The sequence below is a fragment of the Manacus vitellinus genome, unplaced genomic scaffold, assembly GCF_001715985.3.
Source record: "Manacus vitellinus isolate BGI_N305 unplaced genomic scaffold, ASM171598v3 scaffold_16_pilon, whole genome shotgun sequence".
Classification (NCBI taxonomy): Eukaryota; Metazoa; Chordata; class Aves; order Passeriformes; family Pipridae; genus Manacus; species Manacus vitellinus.
Genome location: NW_021939189.1, coordinates 15,331,762 through 15,346,601, shown reverse-complemented (window position 1 = coordinate 15,346,601; position 14,840 = coordinate 15,331,762). Strand labels below are relative to the sequence as shown.

Genomic DNA, 14,840 nt, shown 5'->3' with positions numbered 1-14,840 from the left:
CCGGCCGAACCGCCCCCCTTTGGTCCTCATTCTTATCATTTTGGGGGGGTCTGGGGGGAGGCCCCTGCAGCACTCGGGGTTTTGTAGCTTCCTGGTTCTGCTCGCCAACAGAGAGAACCCCTTAATCCACACTATTACATAGTGCTGCTTTGCTCGTATATAACTCGAAGAAAAAGAGTAAAGTTTCTGGTCCATGAGGAATCCCTGGAAAAGGAGGGATGCGTCCTTTGCTCTGTCCCCTCCTAACACTCATCCAGTGGTTTCCCTCCTCTACAGATGGTATTTTGGTGGAAAGATGAAGTGGGAGGCTGTGGGGAATTGTCAGATAAAATAGGAACTGCTTTTGACTGTGTTTGTCTTTCCTTACTGCTCTGATTTCTCTGGACAGCAGCAACCATAGCCCTGAACTTGTGCCATATATATATATAAATTTTTTTTTATTCCAAACCAGCTCAAATAAAACTTGTATTTACTCCCTCAAGTGACTGTTGGCTGGTAGCTCACCACATCTGTGGATTCTGTCCAAAATGTTTAAAAAGAGGTAACTAAAGTAAGTCTGCTGTCACTAAGCCTGAATTCACAGTGAAAAGGCTCATTTTTCTTGTGTTTAAAAATGTATCAGAAATGGGCAATGATCCCATCAAGGGCCTAGAAGATGATGAGGTCAAGTCTAATTGTATTATGTCCCATTTTCCCATCCTCTCTCTGTTTCAGGGTGAAAACTCTGTTGTGCCTCCTGGGTTTGTGTTGACCCACTCTGAATTTCGGGTCAAAGCTTTAAAGAGTAATGAATGGTCAGCAGGGACAGTGTTGGGAACTCAGAGAATAGGACAAGAAAGAAAAGCTTGGTAGGCACAGATGGGGAGAGTGATGTTTCCCTGTTGTGATAACGTGGTACCACTTAGTCTGGTCTCACTCCTGAGGCTGCCTTGGTGGTTGGGTGTATTTATTCTCTTAGCTGTGCTTGCCAAGCCCTGTAGAAAGTGAAGTTGTGAAGCAGGATTTGTTTGATAAGCAGTCAGTTTTGGGATAAAGGGATTATGCCTCAATCTGGCATCTTCACAACAGAGCCTGCTGCTCCAGCATGGATTCCCACATGGTAAGTGGGTGGGAATCCCCTCCTTGAGCTGCTGAGGGTGGCTGCACAGACTTGGGAAGTCTGCAGAAGCCCAAATGGAAGTTGCAGTGTGTGGATAATGTGTCCAGGACTCCATGGACTTCACCATGAACAGGTTTCCCTTTCAGAGGAGATGCTCTTGGTGAATAATTCCCTGCAGGGAAGGTGGTTATGGTGACAAGAACAGCCTCATATGTGACTGAGAAGTAACTAAATGTGCACAGAGCCAGGGGAAGAAAGACACCTATCTGGTTACTTTTTTCTGAGCAGAATGGGGGAGGTACAACACTTGTTTTTTTTAAAATAAGAAGTAACGTGCTATTCCAGTACCGTGTTGAGAGGACACATCCCAAAAGAGCACAGATTTTAAACAAAAGATGCTGTTAAATTTTGCTCTCTCTTTTCCACTGTCGGTGGTCCAGCTGTTACAGGCTGCTCAAACTGTGAAGGCACATTGGTAAGGTTTTTGTCCCTGTCTGTCTATAATGTGGAGCATCTCCTGTTCTCTCATGTGTGCTGTTTCGGCGGTACTTTCTGGACAAATTAGGCTTTTTTTTCCAGCATTGAGCCACTGCTATGAGCTAATTGTAGCCAGTAGTAGGCTGGCACAGGTTTGTAACAGTCAGATGGCCACTTGTTTGTTAATCAGCATTAAATTTCTCAAGAGGAAAAGCCAAAAGCCCTAAGGTAGAGTTGATATGCCCTTAACCATTCCCTCCTGCCACCTGGATGTGCTACAGGCACCTTAGGGAGGCTGAATTTGCAGGAATTAGTATCTGTCTTGGGAGCTTAATTTGGTTGTGTCTGTACCAATCTAGGATGCTCATTCTGCATTGTTTGCCAAGCATCTCCTGGTCTGAATCAGATTGCAGTCCTAGTGTGTCCAGCTAGTATTCCTTTAAAATTGACATTTCTTCCCAGTATCTGATCTAAATATACCGTCCCTCAATTCCATAAAGAATCACTCTTCATTCACTGAGCTTTCTAGTTCTGGGCACAGTCTAAGTCCATCCTTCAGGAGCTAGGTAAGTGTTAATAGGGTATCTGGGGGTGTCCTCTGTGCTGGATCTGTTCTGCAGGAGCAGAACAGTTTGCTTTGCCTCCTTTCCCTTTGGGAGCTGTTGCAGGGAAGGGGAACCAAAGCTCTGTCTGCTGTTGGCTTTGCCATCTCCTGTTGGAAGGTGCTGCTTCCATTTAAGAAGAGGATGGTGCAGCTTCCACGCAGGACCAGGCATCTGGAGGTGAGAGATGCCTCTTCTGCATTGGTGGGACTTGTGTCTGTGGTTACAGCCAGAGCTCTGTGCTCTGGAACAGCACCTGTCCTGCCCTTGCTGAGCTGCTTCATGCCCTTCAGCTCTGCCCCTCTGCTCTGTGTCTGCTTCTTCCCCTGTCAGAAGGCAGACAATGGGCTGCAGTTATCCAGGTCCATGCATTTGTAACTACTTTCTTCCTGTGTAAGTACTTGGATACAGTCAAGGTCTCAGAATTGTAAGTGTTGCTGTGTCTACTACACAGCTTGTTGCTGACTTTGTCCTTCCCGAGTGTTCTTCTTGCAATCCTTGTGGTTTTTATCCTTCCCTATTCATCCCTTTTTCTCACTTCTTTCACTTTGTGCTGTCTGTCTTTAGCTGTGATGAGCCTTTTGGGATGGTGACCTTTGCTATGTGGGCCCACAGTGGCTGCCAGTGCCCTTGGGTGCTGCTGGCTGGCCTGCCAGCTGCTCTGCATTCCTCTTACACTCAACTTTGAGTTATCTTAGGGACTCGGTGTGGGATTTGTAGTGTAGACTCCTGTATTAAGGAGATAAGGATAATGCTGACAAGGATAATGCTCTGTAGATCTCTGATACAGCGGAGGGAATCCCCTTGGAGCTGCTAAGGATTTTCCTTAAATTTATTTAATCTGGGTTTTATAAATCACCCAGCGAATTTTCCTGTTGGCTATACTGGCTGTTATGCTTTAATTGCAGATTAAATATATCCATGGGATCTGAGTGATAGAGAAGTGTTCTCAGCCGTGCCATGCACCTGGAAAGGTCCTCGAGCACTTGGTGGTCTGTATGTCTTCCCTGAAAAAAATTCTCTAGAATGATCCATCAGTGACTTGTAGCACTAATCAAAGGACTAACGGAGTCCTGATCATGGTTTCTTACTTAGTTGCTTCACTCATACTCAGGTTTTTTCCAGTACTCTGACAAGACCACTCCAATGAGTGGATTTCCTGCATTTCCTAAGGAGCATTTAGGTTGCTTTCTGGATCTTATCCTGCAACTCTCACTCGCTCCAGCTTTTCCTCCCATAAACATTAGAGTTTAAGCCTTTTGAATTAGAGGCCTTTATTCTTGCTTTGTGAAATGATGGACATGGTAAATACACAGGTCAAGTTTTATGCTCAGAGCATTCTTGGTGTGGAGTTGTTGCTGTCCCTCTCCCTTCCCCCAGGCTCACATTCCGAAATGCACTTTTTGAAATAATGCTTCTGTATTGTAGGCATTTCGTTAGTCCATCAGCAACTGAATACCTTCGATTTATAGACCTTTGTCATCTTGTGGTACAGAAATTATCATATGATGTCAGTTATTTTAGAACTGATGAAAAAAATTCTCAGCTGTACTGTGCTTTCTTGAAATTCCCTTGGATAAAAGTTGGTTGAAATTCCCTTGGTTAAAAGTTCCTGCACCTTTCCTCTCCCAGGGGGTTTATAATAAATTTTGATACTCTCAAAACGCAGGTGGATGGGTAGCGAAATAGTCTTTTCTACTTCAGCAGAAACAGCACACAAACAGCTTTTATTTCTTCCTCCTTCTCCTAGGAACAACTTACAAAAAATCTAGGCTGGAATCAAAACCTGATGGGGCTCCAATAGAATAGATGGCCGTGTAGGTCTCTGTGCTGTCACGCTTCCCCTGTGGGAGGTTTGCCGGTTTACCTGATGCTCTGAGTTTTGCTCTCTGCTGGGCATTGAGTTAGGTTTTTCAGAATGTCTTTTCAGGTTGCTTTTCAAGGTTGGTTTTTTTGTCCTTCCTGTAACTGAATCTGTTATCTCTGATAGTGTAACTGAGGGAAGCACAAACCATTCCTGTCCTTGCACACTTCAGGGGCTGGTTCACAAGTCAACACAGGGTACTTCCAAAAATATACTGAGTTTTTATGCTGTTTAACTGGTTTGTTTCCCTGTGATCTCAAGGCTAAGGGGATGGAGGGCACGTACTTTTGAATGCAGCTTCTCTTCAATCAAGTGACTCTTTCTGCCCAGGTAGTTTCAGCTGGGTCAGAACATCCAGGGCTTGACTCCAGTAGGGTTCCAATGGTACCCCTGTGTGTGTGTGCACATGGCTGGAGTTGTCGTACATGGGTGAGGGTTGAGGCCCTGCCCTCTCACCAGACAGATGCATGTGACAAAGGGGAGGGCAATCACCTGAAGAGCTGTCCTGGATTGCTGAAAGCATCATGGTGAATAATGCTTTTTATTCCTGCCACTTTTTCCTCTCAAATACTCTCAGATCACCTATTGCCTTTGGCAATGTGTTTGTTTTCATGGTCAACACTTGCACTAGTGAAGCTGCTTAAAAATGCCTGAGCTACAAGGCAGCTGGCAAGGCTGGTTGGCTGGCTTGGGATGGTGACTGCTGGCACGTCACTACTGTGCTTTACCTTAAGAGAGTTTTTTAAGAGCACCTGACTTGGCTGGGATAAGTGAATGGATTTTTTTTTTTTTTGCCACCCAGATTATACAGACACGTAGTGGCCACATACTCTTATTTGGAAGTTCATAGATTGTCTTTCTGGTACAGCAGGGTGTTAACTGGTGGTATTGATGTGAGTCCTGTTCCCAGACAGCTGCTCCAAGGAGACAGGATGGTTTGGTAAGTAACTGTGTGTGCTGTGCATAGCACAAGTGATCCAAGATGATGATTTCCAAACCATGCCCTTGGAGACTCCAGAGTGTGGAGCAGCTGTTGGTGTTGTGGAAGTTGCTCTGATAACTATTGCCAAGATGTCACTCTTCATTTTAATTGCATGCATGTAACTACAGCTCAGTGTATTCCTGTTCTATTTCCTCCATGCTATTATGAAGTTTTATGATGCTTCGTGGAGGTTGCTGTCTTTAGAAGCTGCGACCCTTCACATCACATTCCTTTTATTCTCTTTCCCAATGCAAGTCCTACTTCTCACCTGAAGCAGTTTTCTTCAGTGCTGGGAAAGTCAGTGACCCTCCCTTTATCCCCTCCGGACATCTGTGTCTGCACACAGAGTCTGTTGCTTTCTCCTCTGCTGGATCCAGCACTGTGAGCCATGTGCCCCTTGCTTCCCTCAGCTCCCACCTGTGTGCCCACTGCTGCTCCTTGCTCTCGCTTTGCCGTCTGGAGACGGTCAGTTGTGCCCACAGGAGGCAAACTCTCATCTTCTGAACTCAGTAAGAACATCTCTAAGTCCTAGGCAGGAGTCTGAGCTCCTGGAAATCCCAGAAAATGATAGGAAATCCAGACCTGCTCATGGATTGACAGAGGTGACATGGGGAGAAGTGTTTGTGATCTGATGGTGGGGTGACAGCCTCAGACACTGGTGTGCACTGACACATCCATTCACTTATCCGAGCTGGAGGTGTTGGAAGCTCTTGTTATCCCAGCAGTGCTGTTTGCCATGCTGCTGTTCCCACGTGGAATGAGTGGAACCAAGTGGCTGGTTACTTTGTAGATTAAACCTGATGAAAAGGAAAAATGCTCCTGCTGCAACATGTTTGGGTTTTGTGGTGCTGATCCCTGTTGGGCTGAATTCACCAATCCGCTTCCTGTGCTGGGTGCTGAACACATTTGTGGGATTTAACAGGATTTTGCCTCTTGCATGGTTCCTGAAGGAAAGCTTGCCCTTAGCTGCTGTGTGCCTGATGCTTGGGTTGGGATGTGAAAATTGATGGATGTGTTTGTTTGTTCAGGGAGAAATAAAACCAGCTCTGCCATCAGTGGGACCCAGGTTCTGGCAGAAAGGAGCAGCAGGGAAGGATCTGCCCCGAGGATGCCCCGACAGCCCAGTGCCAGCCGGATGCAGAAGGCTGGAGCCTCTGGGAAGAACACTGGGGGAGGCAACAGTACCTAAATAAGGCCTTGGAACTAGATGGATTTTAGTACTTGACGATGTATATAAACTATGTTTGTTAAAGCTGCTTGTGTTGTGTGTATTAACCAATAAACATGATTTGTAATACAGGACTGTTGTTCCAAAACTTCTTTGGCCACACAGTCTGTTAGGAAGTGTTCTTTCATTTGTTCTTGCCCTGTTCCCCTCCTGTGCCTGTTTATGGGGTTTTAGCACTATATCTGAAATCAGGTGGACCTTTCCCATGGCAGTCCTCCCAGTGCTGGTGTGATTATAAAGTGTTACAGTCCCCTTTGCCTCATGAGCCAGGTCAAAGGAGGAGGTTGTGCCAGATAAGGGAGGCAAGAGAAGTACCTGAAACAAGTAAATGGGTTTGTTAGGGCTCAGGTGTTCTCATTCATCATTCCAGAGCATCTCCAGGCAGCTGTGGGGGCAGGGGCCATGAGGGGAGGTGGCCAGGCATGAATGATCCCAGTGCTGGCCTTCAGGAGAGCAGAGTTTGGCCTCTGTGGGATCTGCTTGATACAGTCCCATGGGATCAAGCCCTGGAGGGAAGTGGCACTCAAGAAAGGAGGTTTATAGTCAAGGATTACCTTCATGCTCAGGGGCAGTCCATCCTGACACCCCAGAGCTACATCCCATGCTTGAGTTCCAACTGCATCCCTGACACCCGCTCTTAGAGCTGTGTCCCTGACCCCCAAGCCCATTTCTGACCCCTCATAGCCTCAGCCTTGTTCCCTCCAGGCCCTGCAGAGCTGAAGATGCTGCTGTGGGGCTGCACTGGCTGGGGTGCAGCACCGTGGGGTCCCCCATGGCACCTCAGATCAGGGTTCTGGGGGTTCTGTGTCCCCTGAGGTTGGTGCAAGGGGCACTCCAGAAGGGACAGGGCAGGATCTGGGCTGGGATGAGGGGTGGTGGGGTCAGCCAGGGCTGCAGGGAGCCCCCCCATGCCATGAGACAGCCTTAGGTTATGTGACTAAAAGCTCATCTCTGTGAGTGAAGAGGAGGAGAGGGGCAATGAGAGGTGGAGGAGCCCTGGGAGTCTCCGCAGTGCCAGGGATCCCCTGTCCTGGCTGCTCGTGGGGCCGTCGGTGGGCCCAGGAGGAGCTCCCACCCTGATGGCCAATGGGGCCACTCTGCAGGTCACTTCTTGTGCTGAGGGGGTGACTGCCTAGGGGTGAGGGAGACCTTATGGGATGCAAGGGAAGAGCATTTGGGGATTGTACAAGACTTATTATGGGATGGTTAGAGGGAGGAACCAAAGGTGGGGAAAAGAAGGTATCAAGGTGGTTTAGGAAGCCTTAAATGTGGGAAAATTAAGAGATAAGGATATGACAGGAGCTGTGTAGCATCTAACTGCCCATCTACCATCTGAGGGTATGTGCTTCCAGGGGATACACTGCTGGGGACATGGACATTTGTCACTATTAGGATGCTTAATCAGGTGCACGTGTTGCACGCTAATTGGTGACTTTCTGTGCAAAGCTGGTTTTCAATAACTCTTCACTGTTTAAATGGGCATCATTTGCTGTAACATTGTCCTGAAGGCTTATAAAATCAAGACAATTTTATATTCAAAAAAGATTTGTTTTATAAGCCAGTTAAAGCAGGTAAGCCAATCAAACCAATTAAAGCTCTGTCAACATTTGAATAGAGATTTGTGATGCCAAGTGGAATTGGTACTACCCAAGTGACTTCAGAATTCTCAGGATTTTAGAAGGGTAACACAGAATGTGCAAACACTCCTATGGTTAGTTGGGGACTCGCAACTTCACGGAGTTACCTTGGTCCTGACCCAAGGGGAGGGTCCCCAGCTGTCATCTTTCAAGGAGTACTAACTCTGCTGCCCTCCTTGCCCATCTGGGCTCCACCTATACCCCAGCTGAATCTGAGCAGTGGTCAGATCCAGCCACAATAACCCTCAGTGGTCGGAGTCTGACCTGCCCCACCACAGCCACCACGCAGAGGTGCTGCACACCAAAATCCATCCATGGCACGGCTGAGGTCAGTCGCAGGTCACTGTCTGCAGGGCTGGTGGAGCCGGTGCACTGTCATGAACATCCAGTGAAGTTTATCCTTGAATAGGAATGAACACCTGCAAAAGGAGGAGTAGGGAAAGCAGGGGGAGAGACTACAAGCTCTGCCGGGGAACCTTCTGCCAGGACCTACAGACTGTCTCCCTGCACCGTCACTGCCACAAAAGGGAGGGAAAAAAAGAGGGGGGAAAAAAGAGACCAAGACCCAAACAAAGCCACGATGGCCCGTACGGGGATCGAACCCACGACCTTGGCGTTATTAGCACCACGCTCTAACCAACTGAGCTAACCGGCCACTGCCACCCCTCCCGCGTCACCGCGTCCTGCCCCGCGGCGGCCCCGGGGCCCCCAAAAGGGGCCAAAAACAAACAAACAAAAGCTAGCAGAGGATGGTTTCGATCCATCGACCTCTGGGTTATGGGCCCAGCACGCTCCCGCTGCGCCACTCTGCTGTCATTCCGGCGCCTTTTCTTGCCGTCAACATCCCCGTCCCTGCCCCGCCAGGCCCGGCGCGCAGCCCGGGGGCCTGAGGGGACAGTGGTGGCCCCGCACCCAGCGGGGTGGCCGCGACAGCCCCGCTGTCCCCTCACAAGGGGTGACAGCGGATGAACCGCTGTGGTGCGCGGCTGTCCGACCTGCTGCCGGAGCTTTGCCTTTCTCCCAGGAACTCGCTCCACGTGTCCCCCCGCTGAAAGCTGAACGGAGACGTTACCGAACGCGGCATATTTCTTTAAAAAGGGTTCCAAGCAGCAGCGGGGGAAGATGTTGGAAAATTCTTTTAATTTTTAGCAAAAGAGTGTTTGCCATGGTTACCACACAGTGCCTGGTACGAATACCAGAGATTAATGTGGCTTTGTGTTAACCCCCTACATCTGTGACTAATAGTCTTGTGCCAGATAATGCTCCCTTATTTACCTGTATCAGTGATTAATATGCACTAGTCTTACGTCTTATAATTAATTAATTAATTAACTAATATATACTAGTCTTATATGTCTTAGTTTTGAGAACAAAGACGGAGTGCCAGAGCAAAGAATGGTAAGAGAAGTGGATCATGACCTGACCACATATCTGAGATACTCATTAGGAGATCTGGAACAATAAAAGGGAAATTTGGGGAATGGGATGTTCCCCAAAGACCACCAAAGACCCTCAAAAGACCCCTGCTCATATCTAAATAAGTCTACAGAAATAATTATCATATATGCATGTATTCAAGAATGTAATTAATATGTAATAGGAATGTAGTGAGTATGTATTAGTTTCATGGCTATAAATTGGTCTCTTTGGTTGCTGGGTGTGCATTTTGGGTGGAGGGATTCCCCATGCACCCCGTGTGTGGAATAAAGGAATGTTGACTTCCTAACCCAACAAACTGGTTGGAGAGTTTGTTTCCCAGTTTTCAATAACAGAGACAAAGCCCGTCTGGGATCTTCTATTTTTTGCTATAAATTGTGTTTCAACTTATTCTGAACTGAGTTTCAGCTGTAGTGAGGAAAAAGCAAGCAAGCAATAATATGTATATAATGACATTCATAGATTTATTTTGCTTACTTTACAGTGCACACCACATACTCTTTATCTCTCCCCAGACCACCCCCCCCACTGATAGCAAGATTATTTACCCATTTTGTTCCTCTGGTTATATTTTTTTAAGAGATACACCTACATATTTCCAAGCTTTATTCACACTAACTACATTCACACGCAATGTAATTGTGTCTGTAACTCATTAAGGATCATTACCCCTTATTTTTTGGTACAGAAAGCAGCCTTCAGAAAGCCAGCAATTTTCTCATATGCTTCTGCAGAGCTTTCTTTATTTCTTTGTTTCTCAGACTGTAGATGAGAGGGTTGACCAAGGGGGTGAGAATGGTGTAAAAAGCAGAGAAGATTTTGTTTGGCAATATGTGGGTATCGTGAAAAGGGAGTATGTAGACAACTACTATTGACCAGTAAAAAAGAATCACCACAATCAGATGTGAGGAGCAAGTGGAAAAGGCCTTTTTCCTTCCAGTGGCAGAAGGAATTCTCACGACTGTGGCAATGATGCAGAGATAGGATGAGAAGGTCAACAGGAATGGAGGCAGCGAGCACACACCTGCCACGACAGAAGTGACAAATCCCACCAGCCGCGTGTCGCTGCAGGAGAGTTTCATCACCGGGAAGGAGTCACAGAAGAAGTGGTCGATTTCATTCGGCCCACAGAAATCCAAATTCGAGATCAGGAACGTCAGTATGGAATTGGACAGAAAGCCACTGCCCCAGGACGCAGCGCCCAGGCGGAGGCAGAGCTTGGTGTCCATGCGGGATGGGTAGTGCAGGGGCTCACACACCGCCAGGTACCGGTCGTAGGACATCGCGGCCAGCAGGTAACACTCTGCCCCCGCCAGGCAGCCGAAGAAATAGTACTGTGTGAAACACCCCCTGACTGAAATGCGCCTGTCTCCACCTGCGTAGCTGAGCAACATCCTTGGCAAGATATTGGAGCTGTAGCAGATTTCCAAGCAGGCCAAATTGCCCAGGAAGAAGTACACGGGGGTGTGGAGGTGCTGGTTAACCACCGCCAGCACAACGACGCACGTGTTCCCAGTTATGGTCACCAAGTAGATCGACAGAAACATCAGGAAGAGAAAACAATCCAGTTCAGGGCCATTCCCAAAATCTAGGAGGATGAACTCCGTAACAACTGTTCGATTTTTCCACTCTTGATTTGCCATAACTTTTGTTCTAGTGTTAAGTCAGGAAGTGCTACCAGCAATGAAGACCTCTACAGTTAGGAAAATAACGAAAATTTCCTCACAGAATAGAGAAACCAAGAGTAAAAAGTCTTTGCATCACCAGACCTGTCGTGTAATTTTTACAAAAAGATTTCTCACACACAGAGTCACATTAATTATTACTCCACGTACTAAGAGGAGCACCTGCAACTGAACTGATGTCCATGTTTCTTCTCTGGCACAAGGGTGCTTTCTAGCATGTCTCCAGTCTGTGCAAGCAAATTAAAAATCAAGTTCTTTTATCAGATGCTGTCACAAGTTTTGCCATATTCTTTTCTGTTGTGAAGAAAATAAATATTTGGTCAGATTGCTCCAGCAGTGACATAGCTGTATTTGCATTGTTAATAAGTATTGATGTCATTGATGTATATTATATATTCACTATTTATAGGTATGTGGCATGACTTCTTGTGCAGACATTTTTCTTATTTGAAGAACAATTCAAATTTAGCATTTCAAACACATTTCAAATCTTATTTGAATTCAACTTCCTTCACTGAAAAGAAGTATGAAGGACATGTATACCATTCTCCACATATGTTTACCCTGTCAAAAAAACCCCTGAAACACTCACAAACAAAAGCACTTTGCAATTGTCTCATCCTTCATTCTTGTCAAGAGGTAGAACAAATTTAAGGAGTTTAATTCACCTAAAAAAGACAGAGTAACTAATCTTTTGAAAGGACCAATTTTTTGTCACTGAGAAATCAGAGAGACTTCAGTAGCCAGGTGCTTAATCAGAAAAATACAGTTCAGATAAATCCTACTGCTTGTCATAGCGCTCTTTTTTATTTTCCTCTCCTGTGTCATTCTCTAGATTCCCTTACAAATCTGATTTTCCAAAAATCCTGGGGCTTTGAAGAATTTTTTCTGGATTTTCCTAAAAAAAATATCAGTGGTCAAACTAGCCACAATACTGTGGTTAAGGGTAAACTGGTACAGGGAGACAACAGAGGGTGGATGCAAGGACAGGTAGCCTGAGAGGAATATAGAAAAAGAGTCTGAGCAGGCAGAGATCAAGTTAGGAGAGCTAAAGCCTTGAAAAAAGTTAAACCTGGCCAAGGACACCAAGGGCAACAAAAAAAGCTTCTATATATATGTTGGGGATAAAATGTGGGTCATCTCTGGAAAGAAAGAGATCTGGTTATGTGGGACTTGGAGAAGAATGAGGTACTCCACAGCTTTTTTACCTTGATCTTCACCAGCAAGTGCTCCATCCACACTGCCTGAGTCACAGGAGGTAAAGGCAGGAGTGGGAGAATGAGGAGAGGATCAGGCACAGACCATCCAAGGGGGCTGAAGGTGCACAACTCCATGGGAGATGACGAGACACATCTGTACATTTTGTGGGAAACAAGTGTCTAAGCCACATTTGACAGGTTGTAACAATCCAGTGAAGTTTCCAGTGAAGTTCCCACTGCCTGGAAAAGAGGAAACATAACCCTCACATTTAAAAACAGAAGCAAAGAAGACCCAGGGAGCTACAGATCAGTCAGTCAATGGTGTGTTGGACACACTGGAGGGAAGAGATGTCATCCAGAGGGTTCTGGCCAGACTGGAGAGGTGGGACCATACAAACCTCATGAAGTTCAACATGGCCAAGGGCAAGGTCCTGCCCCTGGGCAGGGGCAATCCCAGCACAAACACAGGCTGAGGGGAAATGGATGGAGAACAGCCCTGGGCAGAAGGACCTGGGGGTGCTGGCTGACGAGAAGCTCATGGACATGCCCTGGCCACGTGTGCTGGAACCCAGACACCCTCCTGTCCTGGGCTGATCCCACAGAGTGGGCAGCAGGGGAATGGGGAATTCTGCCCCTCTGCCCTCATACAATAGCGTAACTTTGCAAGACTTACACGCTTCTTTCCACAGAATTAATTTTAAAATTTCCCTTTAACTCTCACGCATTCAAACCCCAAATTTTTAGTTAGTTTTCTAACATCTGACCACTGAAAATGCTGGAAGTGTGGCCTGTTTCTGTGTCAGTCAACAAAACCTTCAGCACTGTTTCTTACCTGAAGCCACAGGAACATCGAAATCCAAGTAAAAGCTCTTTGACTTCTTGAGGTTTTTGTATACAGCTTTATTTTCATGAAGATCTTGATTTTCTTGGGCACAAGGGGAAAAAGAAGAAAATTAGAGCTCTGTGTTTGCAAAAACATGTTGTGTGTGTTGTCCCCTCAATAATTTTCAGATTTTCCTTTTTTTTTTATTTAACCAACTGAATATACCAGCTCTTCCATTCTATCAGGTAGAGACTGTTCCTCCTACCCCTTCACTCCTTAAAATCCTTTTCAGAGCTGAGACCAGTGAAACACCCCAGGGGATAATCAAGCAAACAAAAGCCTTGGAGAGGTTGTTGTCATCAGCCTCATAAATAACATAAATAACCATTCTTTCCCCGTACACTCTGGTTGGAATTAGCTCTTTTTTAGCCTACACTTTGATCACTTTTTGGGCCCGGATGGAATTACGTGGATAGATAGAACGATGATTGAGCTAGAGATTACTATGATGATCATCATTGTCACCAAGTCAGCACTGCTGTGTTGACATCTAAACCTGACTAGGGCCTGGATTCAGTGCCAGGCAGATGCCTGTGAGGCTAATTCAGGTGTCCTCTGGAGATGCTGCTCCATCTTCTTTCTCCACAGGGCTTCTTCCTCCTAGCTGTGGTATCACAGATAAGTGAGATGATTGTGCCAGGTCCTGATTTTGTACTGCAGCCTCCCAGCTGGCATTTAAGAAGGTCGGGTCCGTTGAAATTTGTTAGTCGGTGTTCAGGCTGCAAGGCCAGGCAGAAACAGCTTGATCTCTTGGCAGAGCACAACTCTGCATCTGCTTGGTGAACCTCGAAAAGAAAAAAAATGCCATAAGAACAAGAGAAAATTCAAAGATCACATGAAAAAGTGAAGTCCCTCCAAAATTACGAGAAGGTGTTGTATTAACGCAAACACCGCTAGAGGGGAGTGTAGACAAAACAGTCTGAAAGACCAATTTCTGCCGCAGTGACTTGGGCCCCTGCGGAGCTGCAGAGGCTGAATGTCATCCGTCTTGATTGCTGACATGAGATGGAATAGATCTGTCTCAAAAATACAAAATCTGCCTGTTGACTTTCCCACGGGATACCCCTGGTTTCTCACCAAGTAGCCACTGTGTCAGTTCTACTGTATCATAGAGTAGAATTATAGAATCATAGAACCAGCCAGGTTGGAAAAGACCTCAGAGATCAACCAGTCCAACCCTTGATCCAACACCTCCGTGGTTACCAGACCATGGCACTGAGTGCCATATCCAGTCTCATCTTGAAAACCTCCAGGGACGGTGAATCCACCACCTCCCTGGGCAGCCCATTCCAATGTCTGATTACTCCCTCTGTAAAAAGTTTCTTCCTTATATCCAACCAAAACCTCCCCTGGCACAGCTTAAGACCATGCTCTCTTGTCCTGCTGCTGGTTGCCTGGGAGAAGAGACCAATCCCCACCTGGCTACAACCTCTAGGTTGGTAATAAAAGGAAGACAGAGGATAAAGTGGGCCATCTTTGGAAGGATAGTGGGAGACATGGAAGCTGGCGCAGATGGCTTCTTATTCACTTTGCAAGGGTAGATGGTGGATGTTGAAATTCAGAACATGGTATCACCTGCAGTAGCAGTGTTTGTTTGCAGACTCTATTTCTTTGAATTTTGCAAAAATGTGGATCTATCACATGATCTTAGAGCCCCTCCAGAGCCTAAAGGGGTTCCAAGAGAGCTGGAGAGGGACTTTGAACAAGGGTCTGGAGAGACAGGATGAGAGGGAATGGCTTCCCACTA

The 14,840-nt window shown here is 46.4% G+C and overlaps 1 protein-coding gene and 2 non-coding genes across 3 annotated transcripts; all 3 read right to left on the bottom strand.

The window, feature by feature from the left end:
* Positions 1–8,470: 8,470 nt before the first annotated feature.
* On the bottom strand, positions 8,471–8,544 carry TRNAI-AAU. The gene has a single exon. It is a non-coding gene; the product is annotated as a tRNA-Ile (tRNA).
* An 85-nt stretch (positions 8,545–8,629) lies between these two features.
* Positions 8,630–8,701, bottom strand: TRNAM-CAU. The gene has a single exon. It is a non-coding gene; the product is annotated as a tRNA-Met (tRNA).
* A 1,323-nt stretch (positions 8,702–10,024) lies between these two features.
* LOC103757956 (olfactory receptor 1020) lies at positions 10,025–11,071 on the bottom strand. The gene has a single exon (XM_008924150.3). It carries the CDS (start codon positions 10,967–10,969, stop codon positions 10,025–10,027), a length of 945 nt encoding a protein of 314 aa, XP_008922398.3. The 5' UTR covers positions 10,970–11,071.
* Positions 11,072–14,840: the final 3,769 nt, after the last annotated feature.